We start from the raw sequence: 16,721 nt of genomic DNA on the forward strand, positions 1-16,721 counted from the left end.
TCCATTATTTATTCACTTAACAAATGTTCGTCGAGTGCCTACTACGTGCCAAAAACGGTGTTAGACGCTGGGACCCAGAGGTTGATAATAGAGATGCCTTCCTGGAACTCCTGGCCTACTGGGAGAGCCGGGCAGTAACCAAGGAGAAATCGCTGTTGCGGCTCTCACCACGCCTTTCGAAAGGAAAGCGCCAGAGCGTGTAGCAGGGGATCCGACACGGCCCCGGGGCGTCAGGAAGAGCTGGGACCTGAGGGATGAGGACGGCCGGGAGGGGGTGTGGTGGAGGCCAGCGTGTGCCAGGCCCTGAGGCTGTCGCAGGGCCAGCGCGGGGGCCGAGGGGGCTGGAGCCAGCCTCTGCGAAAGCGGTCACAAGACAGGCAGGGAGAGGACGGCCGGGCCAGACTGTGGGGGGACTGGAAGCCAAGGTAGGGTGCCCGGCTTTTATCCTGAGTGCACCGGGAACCATTGAGCGGCTGTAAGCAGGAGAGTGTCATGATGTGATTTCTATTTTTAAAAGGTCACTCTGGCTGCCGTGTTGAGAATGGGCCGTAGGACAGCGCATGGAGGCAGGGAGGGCATTCGGAGGCGCTTGTGGCTGTCTAGGCAAGGGGTGCCAGTGGCTTGGACGAGGGAGGTGGCAGTGAGAAGGGGACAGCTGCGGGAGGAAGAGCGGAAGGACAGACTGATGCATTGGAAGGAGGGGAGGAGGGCGGGGGACACGGGACACCTGTCCTCTCCTGAGCTGATGCCTTGGCCGTTTCCCTGTGCCCTGAGTGCCCCTGGGGCCTAGGTTCTGGCAGCTGCGGCCACCCCAGGAGGAGCCACTGGGCCACGCTTGCCTCAGTATAGTAGGTAGTAGGCTGCCCAGAGAGCGAGGGGCTACTGCCCGGCCGCCAAGAAGGACACAGGTGAAGGAGTGTGTGGATGATCCCAGTTCTGCTGTTTATTAGCTGTTGGACTTTGGGCAAGCCACCTGGGCCTCAGTTTCCTCATCTGTAAAATGGACAAGATACCATCCACCTTGGAGAATTGTTGAGCGATAACCCGTGAGACAATAACAGCTCTTGCTAGCTCCCCAGTCGGGTGGGTCTAATTGCAGCCAGGCGTGGCCCGCTGGCCTAGGTGGGGCGGCAGCGGGAGGGCAGAGGGCCTGCCACCTCCCCCTCGGCCTGCGTGGCCCCCTCGTTCCCTCTTCACTGGCACTCGTCCATCCCCCAGGCTTTCCCTACGAGAAGGTGGTGCAGAGGGTCCTCTACCTCCAAGTCCTGGACTACGACCGCTTTAGCCGCAACGACCCCATTGGGGAGGTGTCCATCCCCCTCAACAAGGTGGACCTGACCCAGATGCAGACCTTCTGGAAGGATCTGAAGCCATGCAGCGATGGGAGTGTAAGGACCCCGCTGGGGGGCCTTGGCTGGAGGGGCTCGGGCTGTGGCGGGGTGCAGGTGGGCAGCCCCAGGGAGCAGAGCCCCCACAGCAGCCTGAGCACCGCACGGGGCGCTGGGGCCTCCCCTGGTCTGTGAGGAAGAACCCGGTGGTCTGTTCCAGGAACCGGGGCCCTGGGAGGGGGGCAGCGTGCAGACTGCCAGATGAGGGAGGCAGTGGGACAGAGGTGACAGAGAGATGGGTAAGCTCCCAGATCAGGGCACAAGGCACCTAGTGGCAGTTGGGACAACCAGAGAGCTCCCCAACCATCCCCACACCCACCCTGTTGTCCCCCTGCAGGGGAGCCGAGGGGAGCTGCTCTTGTCCCTCTGCTACAACCCCTCTGCCAACTCCATCATCGTGAACATCATCAAAGCCCGGAACCTCAAAGCCATGGACATCGGGGGCACATCAGGTGCTGGGGCTCCTCACGGCAGAGGACTGGCGGGCCGGGGGGTCCTGGGGACACGGGCGTTGCACTGGATGTGGACAGCAGGGTCTGCGCTGTGACTGTCACCTCGCACCCCTCCCCCTGATCCCAGCTCCTCCACCCTGGAGACCTTGGTGGCCGCTTTGGAGCACCCTCAGGGCTGGCCTCGTGTGGACTGTCTTTCCCAGAATCACTGTGGCGGGAAGACCTGGGTTCTAGCCCCAGCTCTGACGCCACTTGTCTGTGACTTCGGGCAAGACCTGGCCTCTCTGGGGCTGGGTTTCCTCTTTCGTGTGAACGGGAAGGCACGAGGCGGTGGCTGAGGTCCGCCCGATGACACTCCCAGGTCTCTCTTGTGCCTGCCTGCCGGGCCTTTTCTCACCCCCTGTGAAACGCGTACGGCCCCTCCTGCCTCGGCTTCCACACCTGGGGCCCCACCCGCTGTCCCTCTGACCCTTCCCTACCGCCCCCAGACCCCTACGTGAAGGTGTGGCTGATGTACAAGGACAAGCGGGTGGAGAAAAAGAAGACGGTGACGATGAAGAGGAACCTGAACCCCATCTTCAACGAGTCCTTTGCCTTCGATATCCCCACGGAAAAGCTGAGGGAGACGACCATCATCATCACCGTCATGGACAAGGACAGGCTCAGCCGCAACGACGTCATCGGCAAGGTAGGGCAGGGCAGGCGGTGTGGCGCACACAGCTGGTGCCTCAGAAGCAGCGGCAGGGGGAGTGGTGGGCACCAGGAGGGCTCGGGGCCAGGCCCTTCCCTTCTTGGGCCTCCATTTCTTCATCTAAAAATGGGGGACTGGATCAGACCCTCCCTGAGCTTCCTCCCTAGGTGTCCTCCTGTGGGTTGGTGAGCTCAGGACAGACTTCTGGAAGAGCAGGGAAAGAAGGAAGTGGGACTAGCACTCTGGGAGGCCGGGGTGGGTGGATTGCTGGAGGCCAGGTGTTCAAAACCAGCCTGAGCAAGAGCGGGACCTCGTCTCTACTATAAATAGAAAGAAATTAATTGGCCAACTAATACACATAGAAAAAATTAGCCGGGCATGGTGTTGCATGCCTGTAGTCCCAGCTACTTGGGAGGCTGAGGCAGGAGGATCACTTGAGCCCAGGAGTTTGAGGTTTGTTGTGAGCTGGGCTGACACCACGGCACTCACTCTAGCCTGGGCAACAAAGAGACTCTGTCTCAAAAAAAAAAAAAAAAAAAAAAAAAAGGAAGTGGGAGAGAGAAATGCCCTGGATCTCAAAGGAAGGTTTTCTGGGTAGGACTCTTAGGGCAGTGACCGTCGCATGGTGTTCCCAGGGTCCCATGTGCACAGGGCGAGGGAGGGGAGGCGGTGTTGAGAGCAGTAGTCAGACTCCAAAGAAACTGACTTAGGTTCCCACCTCCTCTGCCAATAAACAACTGCGTAACCTTGAAGGAGTTGCTCGGCCTGTCCAAGCTTCAGTGTTCTCATCTGTAAAATGGAACCACTAATAGTGACCCTACAGAATTTCACAGGGTGGTTTAAGAATTGCCTGAAATATGTGGACAGTCCTGTAGAAAGTAACCTCTTCTTAACACATATTCGCCAAATTTATACATTGATTTTTTTCCAGGATGTGATTCTGTGACATAAACCCTTCCACTTTTCTACTTTGAAATGTCTATTCCTGGGTTTATTTGCAGTTTAGTGGTGAGAGTGTGGGCTCGGGGGTCACACTGCCTTGGTCCAGGTCCCAGCCCCACCTCTATGACAGCTGTAACCTCTCTGAGCCTCATGTCCTTCTCTGAAAATGAGAGTAGGACAGTCCTAACCTCACAGTGTGCTGGGAGGGTTAGATAAGATCATGCAGGTGGGGACGTTCAGCATAGTACTCGGAACATATATGTTAGCTAGTATTGTACTAAGAGTTATTTTTGAAAGGTGCCCACTAAGGGCGTGTGTGTTCATCAGGCCTGGCCGTTTGCCCAGGAGCAGCCATGGAACTCATGAGCAGGCGGGCAGGGCCAAGGGCAGATGCCAGGAGTGAGTGAGGGGAGAACAGAGTTCACCCAGGGAATTGCCGTGGGAGGGGAGAAAGAGAGAGGGAGACCTGGGCCGCCGCAAGGAAGGGAGCTGCAGTGAGGCATCCTCAGACGGATGGGAATAAGGACGTCAGCTGTTGGGGTGAGGGGACAGCCTGGCCTCAGGGAGGAGAGCTGCTCCTGCCTGCCACCAGGTACGGCACAGGGAGTGTGACTGGCCAACCCGTGGTCGCAGGTGGGATAGCTCCCGGCGCAGTGCCACCCATACATACTACAGAGAGAGCATGTGCTCCGCGCAGGGCTGGGGGCCCCCCGTGACCAGTTCAGGCCAAGGGCAGGTAACCATGTCTGTGTCGAGGTTCTTTTTGAATTAGCCCTTGGGAGGTGAATGCTCCGTAGATACCAATTACAGCTCCTTTTGAAACAGTCCTGCCTTCCATTGGCCAAACCAAGGCAAAGGCGGATTTGTTCTCGTTTTGGCCTGGGTGGCTTAGGGAGCCCCAGGGTCTCTGAATCCTTCTGACTCCCAGCCCCCGCTCAGCCCTGGAAGCCAGGAGTCTGCCCCTGCTGTCACCTGGCATCGCTCTAGACTGTGAGAGTCATATGGGGCTGAGGTTGCAATCGTGGCGGACACCTAGTGGCCCAGGCTCCATGACCCTTTGGGGGTGAATAGTCAGCCGGCTTTGGGGGGATGGAGCCCACTGACTGAGAGAACTTGCCACCATGCCCCGCTGAGCACACGGCACGCACCACGGCACGCACCACGGCACGCACCGTCCCAGCCGTCCGAGAGGCAGGTGACAGTGCCAGCCCATTGTGCAGAGGAGGCCTGGGCTGACCAGGGTCACTCTACCTGCGCCCAGCAGAGCTGGGGTTTTCTCCACTCTCTTTGTTTTAACTTTCTTTTTATTTCGGAATAATTTTGGATTTGCAGAAAAGTGGCAAAGGTAGGGCGGAGAGTTCCTGTGCACCCCTCGCCCAGCTTCCCCAGCTGTCAGCCTGCCGCGTTACCATGGCAGGCTTGCCCCAGCTTAAGGGACCAACACGGGTGCATTACTGTGACGTAAACTCCAGGCGTTATTTGTATTTCACCAGCTTTCCCGTTAATGTCCTCTCTCAGTTCCAGGATCTAATCCAGGGTATCACGCTGCACTGAGTTCCTTGTCCCCACTGGCCTGTGAGGGTCTCTGTCTCTCCTTATTCTCTATGATCTTGACCGTCTTAAGGAGCCCTGGCCAGCACCCTATGGAAGGCCCCCAATCCATGCACTTCCGCCTTTCCCCAATGCCTATTCTTAATCACCCACCATTCCCAAGGCTAGGTCAGCTGGGTCCGCCCTGAATGACCCTGGGGACCCATGCATGCGCCCCTGAGAGGCCAGGAAGCCCCAAACAGGGAGGCAAGATTGGGCTGGTAGTGCAGAGCCCAGAGACCTGGCTTTAAATCCCTCTGCACCACTTATACACTCTATGACTGTGGGTAAGTCTCGTAACTCTTGTGCCTTAGTTTCCCCATCTGAAGAATGGGAATGCTAACATGATAAACCTACCTCACAGTTGTAGGATTCGATGATCAGTGTCAGCGGTCCCCAACCTTTTTGGCACCAGGGACTGGTTTCATAGAAGACAATTTTCCCACGGGCTGGGGGTTTGGGGGTGGGGATGGTTTCGAGCACCTTACATTCGTGGTGCGGTGAAACCTCCCTGCTAATGCTAATCTGTACTTGCAGCCGCTCCCCAGCGCTGGCATCACCGCCTCAGCTCCACGTCAGACCATCAGGCCTTAGATTCTCGTAAGGAGAGCAACCTAGATCCCTGGCATGCGCAGTGTGCGGTCGGGCTATTGCTCCCGTGAGAATCTGAAGCCCCTGCTGGCGTGACAGGAGCTGGAGCGCAGGCGGTGACGCCGGCCATGGGGAGCGGCTGTGAACACGGACGCCCTGCCGCGCGGCCTGGCTCCTAACAGGCCTCGGACAGGTACCGGTCCGTGGCCTGGGGTTTGGGGACCACAGATCTATGCGTATGAAGCCTCTGGCTCAGTGCCTGACCTGTAGTAAGTGCCCAGGAGGCGGGAACGATTGTAACTGAGGCCAGCGAGGCAGGGCCTAACAGGTAGAGCAGAGTGGCCGTGGGGTGAACTCCTCCACCCCTACCTTCAGCCCCTCTGCAAAATAGGTCAGCAGTCTCATTCCAGAAGTCCAGGCATGCCCAGGCTGGAGTGGCGGGGATTGACCAGGAAAACAGGTCAGGCTGGCCGGGGAAGGAAGGAGGGAGCTTCTGCAGGGTGGATTGTCACTACAGGCAGAGGTCCTGTGGTCCCCACGCTAGGGTGTCATGGTGGAGTTGGAGTGCCACCCCCTGGTGGAGGCAGGAGACAGTGCCCCGGTGACTGCACTAATGCCACCCTCTCCCCTCTCTCCCCAGATCTACCTGTCCTGGAAGAGCGGGCCGGGGGAGGTCAAACACTGGAAGGACATGATTGCCCGTCCCCGACAGCCTGTAGCCCAGTGGCACCAGCTGAAGGCCTGAGTGGGGGCCAAGGGTGGCCCAGGGGGCCGAAGGCCTGGGTCCCCATCATGCCCTCACCACTTTATGCACAATGCCCGGCCTGGCCCCCCTGCCGTGGGTGAGGGGAGGACCCTGAGGGCTCAGCCAGGGAGGGGTCCCAGGACTCCACTGGGCCCCATTTCTAGGAAGTACCAGCCCCACCCCCCATCGGTCCAGCTTGGGGGAGGGGATCTGGGAGCCATTTTCCTGCTTTGCCCCATTCCTTCCTGACTTGCTGATACTAAAGAAGTGGGGGAGAGCTCAAGAGCCAGACGGGCAGATGGGCACATCCCTCCAGAGGCCCGCCAGGTGGGCATGGTCCCCCGTTTTCTTTAAGGCAGTGCCTGGAGTGGAGAGAGGCCACCCGCTCCCCAGCCCGACGTGGGCCCAGGGGAGGGAGGCCGAGGCGTTTGGCCCCGGCCTGGCCAGCAGAGGCCCATCCCCAGGGCAGTTTCAGGTGCCGGCTGGGCCCTGAATGCCAACGATAGTGTACAGCCCGCTCCGGGTCCTGGAGCTGCGGCCCTGTGTGTCGTGTTGTGTCCACTGTGTGCGCGTGGGGGCGCTCGCCCCCTGTCCCGTGGGGCTGGCAGTGCTGAAGACTGCAGAGAAATCAGGTTTCCTGAAGGTGAGGCGGGGCTGGAGGCCAGGCCGGGAGAGGAGAGGTGGCAGGGCTGAGTTGGGTGGTAGGGAAAGAGGGGCAGAGACCCCGGAGCTGGGCTGAGAACTGGGCTGCCTCCTGCCATCGCCCTTGTCTCCCCCCTTTGCCCTCGGTGCCTCCCTCCACTCAGATCCTCCGGTTGCCCCTTCCTCAGCAATGTCATCTCTTGAATGTCGGTTCACACTTTTTAGGCACCTACTGTGTGCACAGCATTCCACCAGGGCTCCCTTCCTTCTCGGGGGTCCCAGGCCCCCACTGGCTCTTCCCTGACACCCTCATCCACAGACCAGCCCCCCAGCCTTCCCAGATCTCTCAGCCCAGCCACGCTGGCTGTCCTGGCCACACTTCCCGGCCTCCTTCCCTTCCTCTCCCTGCCTGTGCGGCCCCCACCCCATCCCTCCGCCCCTCCCCCCATGCTGCCTGTGGCCGGCCCTTCCCTTTCATTCCCTCTTGTCCTGGGTGGTCTCTGATGTCCCATGGCCTGACCTTCTCCAGGACTTTCTTCTCACCCTTTCCCACTCCTCGGTCCCCAGAGCAGCTCCACCTGCCCCCGCCACCCCGGGGCACAGTGCTGGGAAGTGAGGCAGCGAAGGCCAGGACCCTGTGAGTTCTGAGGTTGCCCCACGCAAAGAAGCGGTGGTTTCTCTGCCTCCGCCACTGCTGAGACTAGAACTGGCTTCCCCTTGGAGACAACAGATTTCAGGATGATCCCTGCTTAAGCCCTGCCATCCCCACGTGCGTCCTCATATTGATATAAGACCCACCTGGTGACAGAGCCTCAAATCCTGGGGGTCCGCGAGCCTGGGCCCGACATTCCCGGAACGCACCGCCAGGTGGCGCCTGGACACCACAGTCTCCACCGCAGTTCTCCCCTTGATGGGCCTGACGGTCCAGGGAAAGGGGTCTCTGGACAGGGTCCCCACACCCAGAGCTGGGCGAAAGCACAGCCGCCTGGGAACCATTCTCCTTTAGTAGGCTTCCCCTCGAGCTGAGCGTTCTGCTCTGTGCAGTAGACGGGTCACCTTTGCCCCGTAACAAAATTTTCGCAAATTAAATCTCCCCCCCCCCCGCCCCGCCCCCATCCCCTCTCCTTGGGACCTGGAGGAGTATCATACATAGTAGGTGAATCGTTTTGTAGAGTGAAGAATGCTGATGTAAAGCAAATAGGCATCCATGTTCCTTGTAAATCCAAATGTTTCTATATTGTAGCTTTGCTTAAAATGGGGTCTGCCCCAACCGCACCCTCCTCACCGGCAGGACGGCAGGGCGGCGACCTCAGAGGCTGTGTGTGGCAGTTGGAGAGGGTGCTGTCCAACCTCGAGAGGCGGAGGGGAATCTGTCATTCTCTGGCCCTCCCTTGGATCCATCTCGATTTCTTGTGCCCCCTCCCCCACCCCACCGGGGCCCCCTCCCCTGCTGGAGGCCTCCCCAAGATGCAACCGCTCCTGTGCAGTGGGCCAGGCAGTGGCGGCCCCCTTTCCGAGCCCCGCCTACAGAGCTCTTGGCCAATCACCTGCAGAGAGCATCTCCTGGCGGGGTCTGTTCCCAATCGGACCCCACCCAGGCACACTAGTGGCCCTGCCTGGGGTTTCCTGGCACCCTGAGTGCAGCTGTAGCTCCGGAACTCTGGGGAAGGGCGGCAAGTGGTGGGCAATTGGGCCAGGTGAGCTGGCCATGGGAGGCGACAGGTGGCAGGAGGCAGGGTTGGTCTAGGGCATAGGAGAGCAGGGAATGGGGGAACTTGAGGGTGGAGGAGGGGCACCGGAGCCCTGCCACCATCCCAGGACCTTGGGAAAGTCACCCACACTCCCTGGGCCTCAGTTTCCCCATCTGTAAAATGATGGTAATAATACTTCACCTACCTCATAGGGGAGGTTGTGAGGCCACCATCACCTGACCTGGGGGTCATGGCAGGAGGACTCTGAAGGTGCTACCTGGGAGCAAAGTGTTATTAGTGAAACCTGAGAGCAAAGCCCACCTGCCCTTCCCCCCAGAGCCTCCAGAGATAGCCAAGGCCAGCCCAGGCCCATCTGTCTCTTCACTGTGTCCCAGGCGCCTTCATGAGCGTCACCTACCGTCTTTGTGGGTGCCCTAGACTTAGTTGTTACCTTGTTCAGGTATCCTTTCTTGTGACCATTTCCCCCGTAACTGCTGTACAAATTCCACCTGCCCCAGGACCCCATACCTGCCCACTGGCACCAGATGCCAGGGAAGGGACAAAGGAAAACAGCCACAAAAAAGCCAAGGGGGCCCCCAAGGCCTCCAGGGGTGGGGATTGGTGGCCGCTGTTTGTATTGTGTTTGAGTCCTTGAGCGCAAGTGTTTTATAAAAAACTAAAAACGCACTGTCACAAAAAAAATTTTTTTTGCAGCGAAGAGAAATGAAGAAAAACTGAAGAAAAAAAAAAAGGAAAAAAGAACCATAGAAAATTTTTCCACCACATGCACCCTCTAAGCCAGCAAGATTTCCTCTTTGCAAATTCATATTTTTGTGGGAATGGGCCCTGCTTTTTGTGGCAGGGCCTGTTCTGATTAATAAAGGATCGTGAAAAAGTAGGGCCTTGGCTGTTTCCTGCGTGGGTCCCAGCCTTCTGTCACCTCCCCGGGGGAAGAGGCAGCGGGGTGAAGGGGATGGGGAGCCCTGGGCTGAGTCTCCCCCAAGCTTGTCACCTTTGGGATTTGATTTCTCTGGTGATCAGGCCCTTCCTGAGCTTTCAGCCCATCCCCAGATCTAGAATATGAGCCCACCAGCTGCGTTTCCCTGCCCAGATCCGCTGCTTCTCCCAGATCAGCCCAAAGCAAGGCTCATTGGTAGTGGAGTCTCTCTAGGCCTCGGGGTGCCCCTGAGCTCACCCAGCATGACATCCCCTCCCTCGGTTCCCAGGGGACACTCGTCACCCTCCAAAGCAGGTCAGACAGACCAAAGACAGGGGACCTTCACCTTCCCCACCACCGCCCGCTGGGCCACTGCGGTTTCGGGCCCATGTCTCCTTCCTGGTCCGCGTGGGGGAGAAGAAAGACACAGCTCTAGGTCTCTTGGCTGGGCCTGTGGCTTCTCTCAACCCTCTTTTAGTGGAATTCTTTAGGATTAGAAAAGTCTCTCCAACTCAAGAGCAAGTTCCAGCCTGAGGGCCTGGGAATCTGGGTTCCAATCCCTTCCCTCTCTGGCCTGTGTGGCCCTGGGCAAGCTGTCTCTTCCTCCTCCATGTTCTCTCTGTCCCCAGGAAGCAATAACCACCCGACCCCTCCCTCCCCACACACGGCCCAGGGCAAGCTGAGGCCTGGCAGCTCTCAGGGCACTTCAGAAGGGAGATGCTACATCTGTTTGGGACACAGGCGCAAGGAACGAGCACACCCCCGCTGTCACGTGTCATCTGCTGGTCCCCGCCCTGCTCTGGGGTGAAGCCGCACGCATGCCCCCCCAGCACCTGGGGCCGGCAGCTGCCTCCTCAGGCTGCACCTGCTCCCCCACCTGAAGCTGTGCACCCCTCCCTTTCTTACAACCCGGCTTAAACGTCCCTTTAAAAGGTGGTTATTTCTTGTGGCTCTTGATCTCTGTTCCAGAGATTGGAGGGAGCCCTGGGGGTCAGGTAAGTAGCCTCAGGAGCACCCCGTGTCAGGCTCCTGTTCTGGCGTTCTCCCTGAAAGCAGCCGTGGAGAACCGAGCCTGAGAGCAGAGACAGCTGGGGCCCAGCAGAAGCGGCCGTCCCTTGCCACCAGCTCTGGCCTCTTCCCTGGACTTTTGGCCTCTTTCCTCTGCTTCTGCCTCTTTGGGTCTGTCTTCATTCACACCTCCTCTGAGACAGTTGTCCATCCCCGCCTGTACTCAGGATCACTGCCTTCTGGTATTTTCCTTCTCCTACAAGTCCCACCCAGACACCACAGCTTTCTGGAAGGCCGTCCTGGGCCCCATCCTGCTCTTCCCTCCCTCCCCCCGCAAAGACGACCAGAAGGACATGGCTCCAACACGCTGTGTGCCCCAGCTCGTGGCTCCCTGACCATCTGTTTCCCGTGATTCGCCCCGCTCCCCGTGTCTGTGTCCTGTGTGTGTCGTGTCGTGTCGTGTCGTAGATTGTGAGCCCCCGGGCAGGGATCCCTGTCTGAAAACACGCTGTGTGTAGCACACCTCGGTGTGCTAATAAATGTTCATCTTCAGAACGAGAGTGGCGGGTGTCTTGAAGCTTTGGGACAGATGGCTGCATACGGCTGTGTGGTGGCATTGGAAGCAGGGAGGTGCTTGCTGCACGCTGTTCTCCCCCTCTCAAGCCCCTGGGGGGGGAAGGGGGGAATGGTGACAACAAAGCTGGGAAAGGGTCCTCCCTCCCACCAGAGACCCTGCTGCCTTGCCGGCCAGGGTCTGCGTGCCCAGAGGCTCCAGGAAGAGAGATGAGGCTGCAATACTCATCCATTCCGCCCTCAGAGGCCACGGCCAGCCCAGGTCAGAGCAGCTCCTCCCTGGACGGCACTCACGCGCCTGGCCCGTTTCCTGCCCTGCCGCCTCCTCTCTGCCTCCTCATCACGTTCCCACAGCCCGCCTTCCTCCTCTGCCGCCAGTTTCCTTGGCCTCTGCCCCTGGATCCTGGCACAAACAGGATTCTGCCAGGCCTTCCCTGCCCTGCTCCCCCCACCCACCCACCCCTCACTGCCCCAGCTCAGCACCTGGCCGGCGCCCTGCTCCCCAGAGACCAAGCGAAGCCTGGGGAAGCTGGGGCGAGGGAGTGCTAGGACCCCACTACAGTGCTCTCTCCATCACCGAGGGGAGCCGTGATGCCCAGCTGTTCCTGGCAATAGCCCCCTCCCTACCCTTGTCCCCCCATTTCTACACGGACACAGAGAACCTCAACAGTGCTCCAAAGCCAGGCAGCAGCACCGCTTTAACGAAATTCCCTAACTTTCCAGAAGGGAGTGACTGCTCCTGACAGTGGGGAGTGAGTAGGCAGCAGAGCCGGGGACCAACCCTGACAATCTCCTCCCTTTCCCGGGGAGAAACTCAGCCTCGGCAGCCCCTGCTTGGTTGGCAGTGACCGTGGCTAAGGGTGCTGTGTTTGACAAAACAAAAGGCCAGACCCTGTCTCAGGACGGCAGTGCCTCTGCCCACCAGTGCTCAGTGAAGGCAGCAGGGGAGGAGGTTCCGGGAAACAGACCAGGGAGGGGAAGGAAGTCTGAGCTCTCTGATGCCAGCAGTCACTCCGTGGTGACCATGGCTCTCTCCGTAGTCCCCTTCCCCCCTTTCTGTGAAAGGAAGGTAGAGAAATACTGTGGATGGAGCGCTGAGCTGCAGCATCCCATCTAAATAAACCCAACTCCTTGTGTACAGACAGAGAAACTGAGGCCCGGGGGGCACTGACAAGGTCACTCTGCCAATTACAGGACTTCGACTAGAACCCATGCCTTTTGATCCCAAGCACGGGGACACCCCCTGCGCTGTGACACAAGCTACAGGCCAAGAGGCCAGTTTCTGGTCAGCTGCAGCTCCTGCCCCACCTGAGTGATCATCTATCTGATCTCTCGAATTCCTGACTGCAAATTCCCAGGCCCCAGGAAGGCCCAGTGACCCTGATGGAACATCAACACTGGGGAACCCTGGAAGGGACAAGGTCTGGAGCCCCAGACCCCTCTTCCTCCGATCCTCCCGGCCCACCCCTCTTTCTGTGTGTTCAAGGCCGTCCCTCTCGCTTGCAAAGTGGCTGCTCCAGGTCCACGCCCAGCCTCCTCCTCAGCCAGGGCCCAGCCATGTGCCAGCAGAGCCGCTGGGCAGGACCTGACCTGTTGGCCCCGTATGACATCAGCCCCTGTTGCCATGGCGATGGAGGCCTGGCAGGATTTTCTCATGGGAGATGGGCCACCAGGCTTGAAGTTTTACAATTTTCTTCCTTTCTTTAAACCTTTATTTATTTTTTTTCTTCTCCTGAACGAGGAGAGAAAGTAATGCCAAAACTAAGCAAAAAGAGACTAAGAAGGAGAGAGAGAGAAAGACGAAAATAGAGTGAGAGGGACGAAGGGAGGAAATGTAGGGGCGCGGAGGGGTGGAAGAGCAGCAGGGCCAGCGAAAGGTCAGCCCATATAAAGAGCCCAAGAGCCAGGAGCCTGAGAACTAAGCCGGGGAAGAGGGACAGCCGGGCCGAGGGAGGGTACGCTGGACGGGAGGGCAGCCTTGAGTGGCCGAAGCCACTCCTGTCCGACGAGTGCTCCTTTCCCAGACAGACAGCACACAACAGCCGGCCAGGTCAGCCTGACACACAGCGGGGGCACGTGGGCGGGGGCAGTGCCAGAGAGAGCCCAGGGTCCCCACAGCAATGGGACTCAATGCTCCCAGGGCTTATAAATAAACAGGCACATGGGAAACGCACATTCTTTCTCCAAGAAATATAATTTATGTTTACAGCCAGTATTTTTTTTTTCCTAAAGAAAACACTACCATGCGGGGCCCTTGCCCCGACAGTGTCCCTGAGTGTCCTCAGTCCTGTCCCCCTCCTCCTGTTATTGCTTGGATAGGAAAGATCTGGCCCTGGGAATTACAGAGCAAGGCCCCTCTCCTCTCCTCACCCCCTCAAGGCTGTCCTTGGTGACAGAGTGGGGGCACACAGTGCCTGTCCTGTGCCTCTCGCTGTGCCAGCCACCCTGGCCGTGCCCATTTAAGGGAATGGAGAGTGCAGGCAGTGGGAGAGGCGCTGAGCAGCCTCCCAGAGCAGAGAGCCCCTCTCTTCAGCACAGGAGGCCCTGGAGGCACAGTGGCTTCTTTTCAAACTTGACAGCTGGAAGGCTCAGGCTGTGGGGAAAGAAGGGAGGGCTCTCTTTGCCCAGCAAGATTCCAGGCCCATGCTGGGAGAAGAGAACAAAATATTAGGTGCGGGAGGAGCCCCTGCCTTCTGTGCCCCATACAAATCTCAGGGGCCTGGGAGGTATGTACTATGAGCCCTGACAAGGAGGGAGGGCACCTGCGGTGTTAGGGCCTCATTCTCAGTTTCCCGCTTCTGTCCTGGCACCGGCCCCACTGCAAGCCCCTGCCCCTGGGCCAGGCCCTCCTCCCAAGGGCAGTTCAGCCTCACACAGGCACACGGTCCACCCCAGAGGTAGCAGCTCCTGCACCAGAAAGGATGTGCCTCCGTCTAGGAGATCCAAACCCTAGAAGAAGGGAGGGTGGTGGGTGACCTGTGCATCCAAACTCAGCCAGAGGTGATGATTCCGTGGATCCGTGGCCCTGGTTCCAGAAGGAAGCTGGCACCTCTGTCGTGTTATCAGTGGCTCTATCCGACTGGACCCAGCCCAGACTTCTTGGTCTGACAACTGCTCACAGTTCAGCCAGGGCCGGTCTTCTCACTACCCAGGAGTATCTGAAGATGGCCCCCAGGCAGCTCGCCCAAAGTGGCCCCTCCATTGCTCCAAGTGGGGGCCTACTGCTCCCCCAGGCCTGGGCAGCCAAAGCTTCCCAGGGCCCCTCCTTCCAGAGCGGCCGAAGCCCATGACCCAGAGCGCAGGCTCAGGTGCCCAGTCCTGGAGCGGCTTCCAGGGCGCGGAGGCTGCCCCCGGTGGGTCGCAGAGCCCGGGAGCCAGCGCCCCCTATGAGCAGGTCTTCTTCCTCCTCATCCTCAAAGGCCCGCGCCGGGCGCCGGGGCGGTGGCCGGGGCGTGGGCTCGTCACGTTCGGCCATGCGCTCGACGGCGCCCTCCCCCACTAGGAAGACGGTGTCGGCGACACGCGGGGGCCCGGTGACCGGGTTGTGGTCGTAGGAGAAGACGCGCAGCGCGCGCAGCGGGTGCAGGTCGGGGAAGCCGCCCAGGCGGTTGCGGTCGAGGTCGAGGATGTGCAGGCGGCCCATGCGCAGCAGCGCGGGCGGGAACTCCTCGAAGCGGTTGCCGTAGAGCCAGAGGCCGCGCAAGCCCGTCATGCGCGGCAGCTCGGCGGGCAGTGCGCGCAGCCGGTTGTCGCCCATCTGCAGCGACTGCAGCGCCACCAGGCGCAGCAGCGGCCGCGGGAAGCGCCGCAGGAAGTTGCCCTCGATCCAGAGGCAGCGCAGGCTCTGCAGCTGCGCGAAGTCGGCGGGCAGCGCCAGCAGCCGGTTGCTGCCCAGGTAGAGGCGCGTGAGGCGCGGCAGGCGACACAGGCCGTCGGGCAGGCGCTCGAGCTTGTTGAAGTCGAGCGCCAGGATGCGCAGCTCGCGCAGCTCCTCGATCTCCTCGGGCAGCTCGCGCAGCCCCGTGCCGCTCACGTACAGCTTCTGCAGGCGGCTCAGCGCGCACACGGCGCTGGGCAGCCGCCGCAGCCGCCGCCCGCTCAGCTCCAGCTGCTGCTCGCCGTTGCGCAGCTGCTCCTCCGCGTCCGACGGCAGCTCGTCCGGCGTGGACTCGGCGATGCCCATGGTCACCGGCCCCGGCCGGGGCCGCCACCGCCCGGCATCGCCCCGCCCCTGCTGCCCCCCGGCCGCCCCGACGGGGCCAAAGAGTAGCCGGCCCCGGGGCCCCCCGCCCGGGCCTGGCCCTGCGCCGGGAGGGGGGCCGTGCCGGGCCCGGAGGAGGCGCCCGTTCGGGGCCCCGCCGCCTCGCGCCGAGTTCCGCCGCCCGCCCTCGGGCCTCCCCCGCTGCCTCCGCCGGAGGCCGACTGGCTCGGGTTGGCGCTGACACGCAGCTTAGCGACCCGTCGCCCTGGCAACCTCGACGCGCATGTGGCTGCCAATGAGGCGGAGGGAGGGCGGGGCGGGGCGGGGCCAAGGCGCCTCCGGAGCGGGGTCCCGGCGCCCGAGCCCGCCCTGCCCGCCCATCCCGCCCACCCCGGAGCAAGCACAAGCCAAAGGACCTCCTCCCTTCAAGCCTGGCGCTGTGCTGGCTCTGAGACCCGACGTCCCACACTGTCTACACCTCCAACCACAGTGAGCCGTTGGGCGTGTGATCGGGTGCGCCCCAGAGCCGCGGGTCCAAGAGGAAGAAACCGATGACCGGGGAAACGCCGGCGCGGGACCAAGGACTCTGGACAAGCGGCTCTCAAGGAGGGCTGGGGGGCTCGGTCACTGCAGACCATTCACGTCCAGCGGCGTGCGATCAGTCTCTCTGCTGGAGTCACTTCCATGCAGTAACTCCAAACAATATTACTTTCTGGCACTTTTCACACCGCGGGTTTGCGGGAACCGGGGCTTGGCTCCGCCCCATGCCCATCCCTTGCCCACAGCCCCCTCTTTAGTGCGCTATCTCCTGCCAGTTCCCTCCACCCATGCGCAAGGTCTGGGTGTGGCTGCGGTGGACAGAGGACTGGGGCAGGTGGACGCCTTTGAGCGCCGCCAACGATGACCACCCTCACTCTGACGCTCCTCCTTGCGCTCGCTACCCCCAGCAGCCATTCGCCCCTGCCTTCTCCCTCCCCGTGTGGTGCCCTCCTGCCAGCGCTCCTGGCAGAAAACCACTTGCTCCCGTTTACTGCGAGCTTACCATATGCCCAGCGCTATGCCAAAAGCATGGCATGGAGTCCTTTCCACAGCCTAGTAGATACCCTCATCACCGTCACCCCAATTTTAAAGATGGAGAAACTGAGGCTCAGAGAGATTTGACTTGAGCTGGGTGACTTTGAGCTGGCTGACTTGCCCAAAGTCACCCAGCTGATGAGCAGCTGGGATTTGAAACCAGGGAGTGTGACTCCTGTGACAGCCTGTGCTCTTA

The 16,721-nt window shown here is 60.4% G+C and overlaps 2 protein-coding genes across 5 annotated transcripts in view; one reads left to right on the forward strand and one right to left on the reverse strand.

Annotated features, from left to right (window-relative positions):
• SYT7 (synaptotagmin 7) overlaps positions 1–8,057 on the forward strand; it is a 60,674-nt gene extending 52,617 nt beyond the window's left edge. For all 4 annotated transcript variants that reach the window (XM_076001830.1, XM_012778282.2, XM_076001831.1 and 1 more), the window contains 4 exons: positions 1,219–1,388; positions 1,726–1,840; positions 2,329–2,528; positions 6,295–8,057. In XM_076001830.1, the coding sequence (XP_075857945.1) occupies positions 1,219–1,388; positions 1,726–1,840; positions 2,329–2,528; positions 6,295–6,399 (590 nt within the window). In that variant the 3' untranslated portion in view covers positions 6,400–8,057. The remainder of the gene's footprint in view (positions 1–1,218; positions 1,389–1,725; positions 1,841–2,328; positions 2,529–6,294) is intronic.
• A 5,253-nt stretch (positions 8,058–13,310) lies between these two features.
• LRRC10B (leucine rich repeat containing 10B) lies at positions 13,311–16,052 on the reverse strand. Its single transcript, XM_012778285.2, has one exon. It carries the CDS (start codon positions 15,431–15,433, stop codon positions 14,555–14,557), a length of 879 nt encoding a protein of 292 aa, XP_012633739.1. The 5' UTR covers positions 15,434–16,052; the 3' UTR covers positions 13,311–14,554.
• Between the last annotated feature and the right edge of the window lie 669 nt (positions 16,053–16,721).

The sequence above is a fragment of the Microcebus murinus genome, chromosome 4 (assembly GCF_040939455.1).
Source record: "Microcebus murinus isolate Inina chromosome 4, M.murinus_Inina_mat1.0, whole genome shotgun sequence".
Lineage (NCBI taxonomy): Eukaryota > Metazoa > Chordata > Mammalia > Primates > Cheirogaleidae > Microcebus > Microcebus murinus.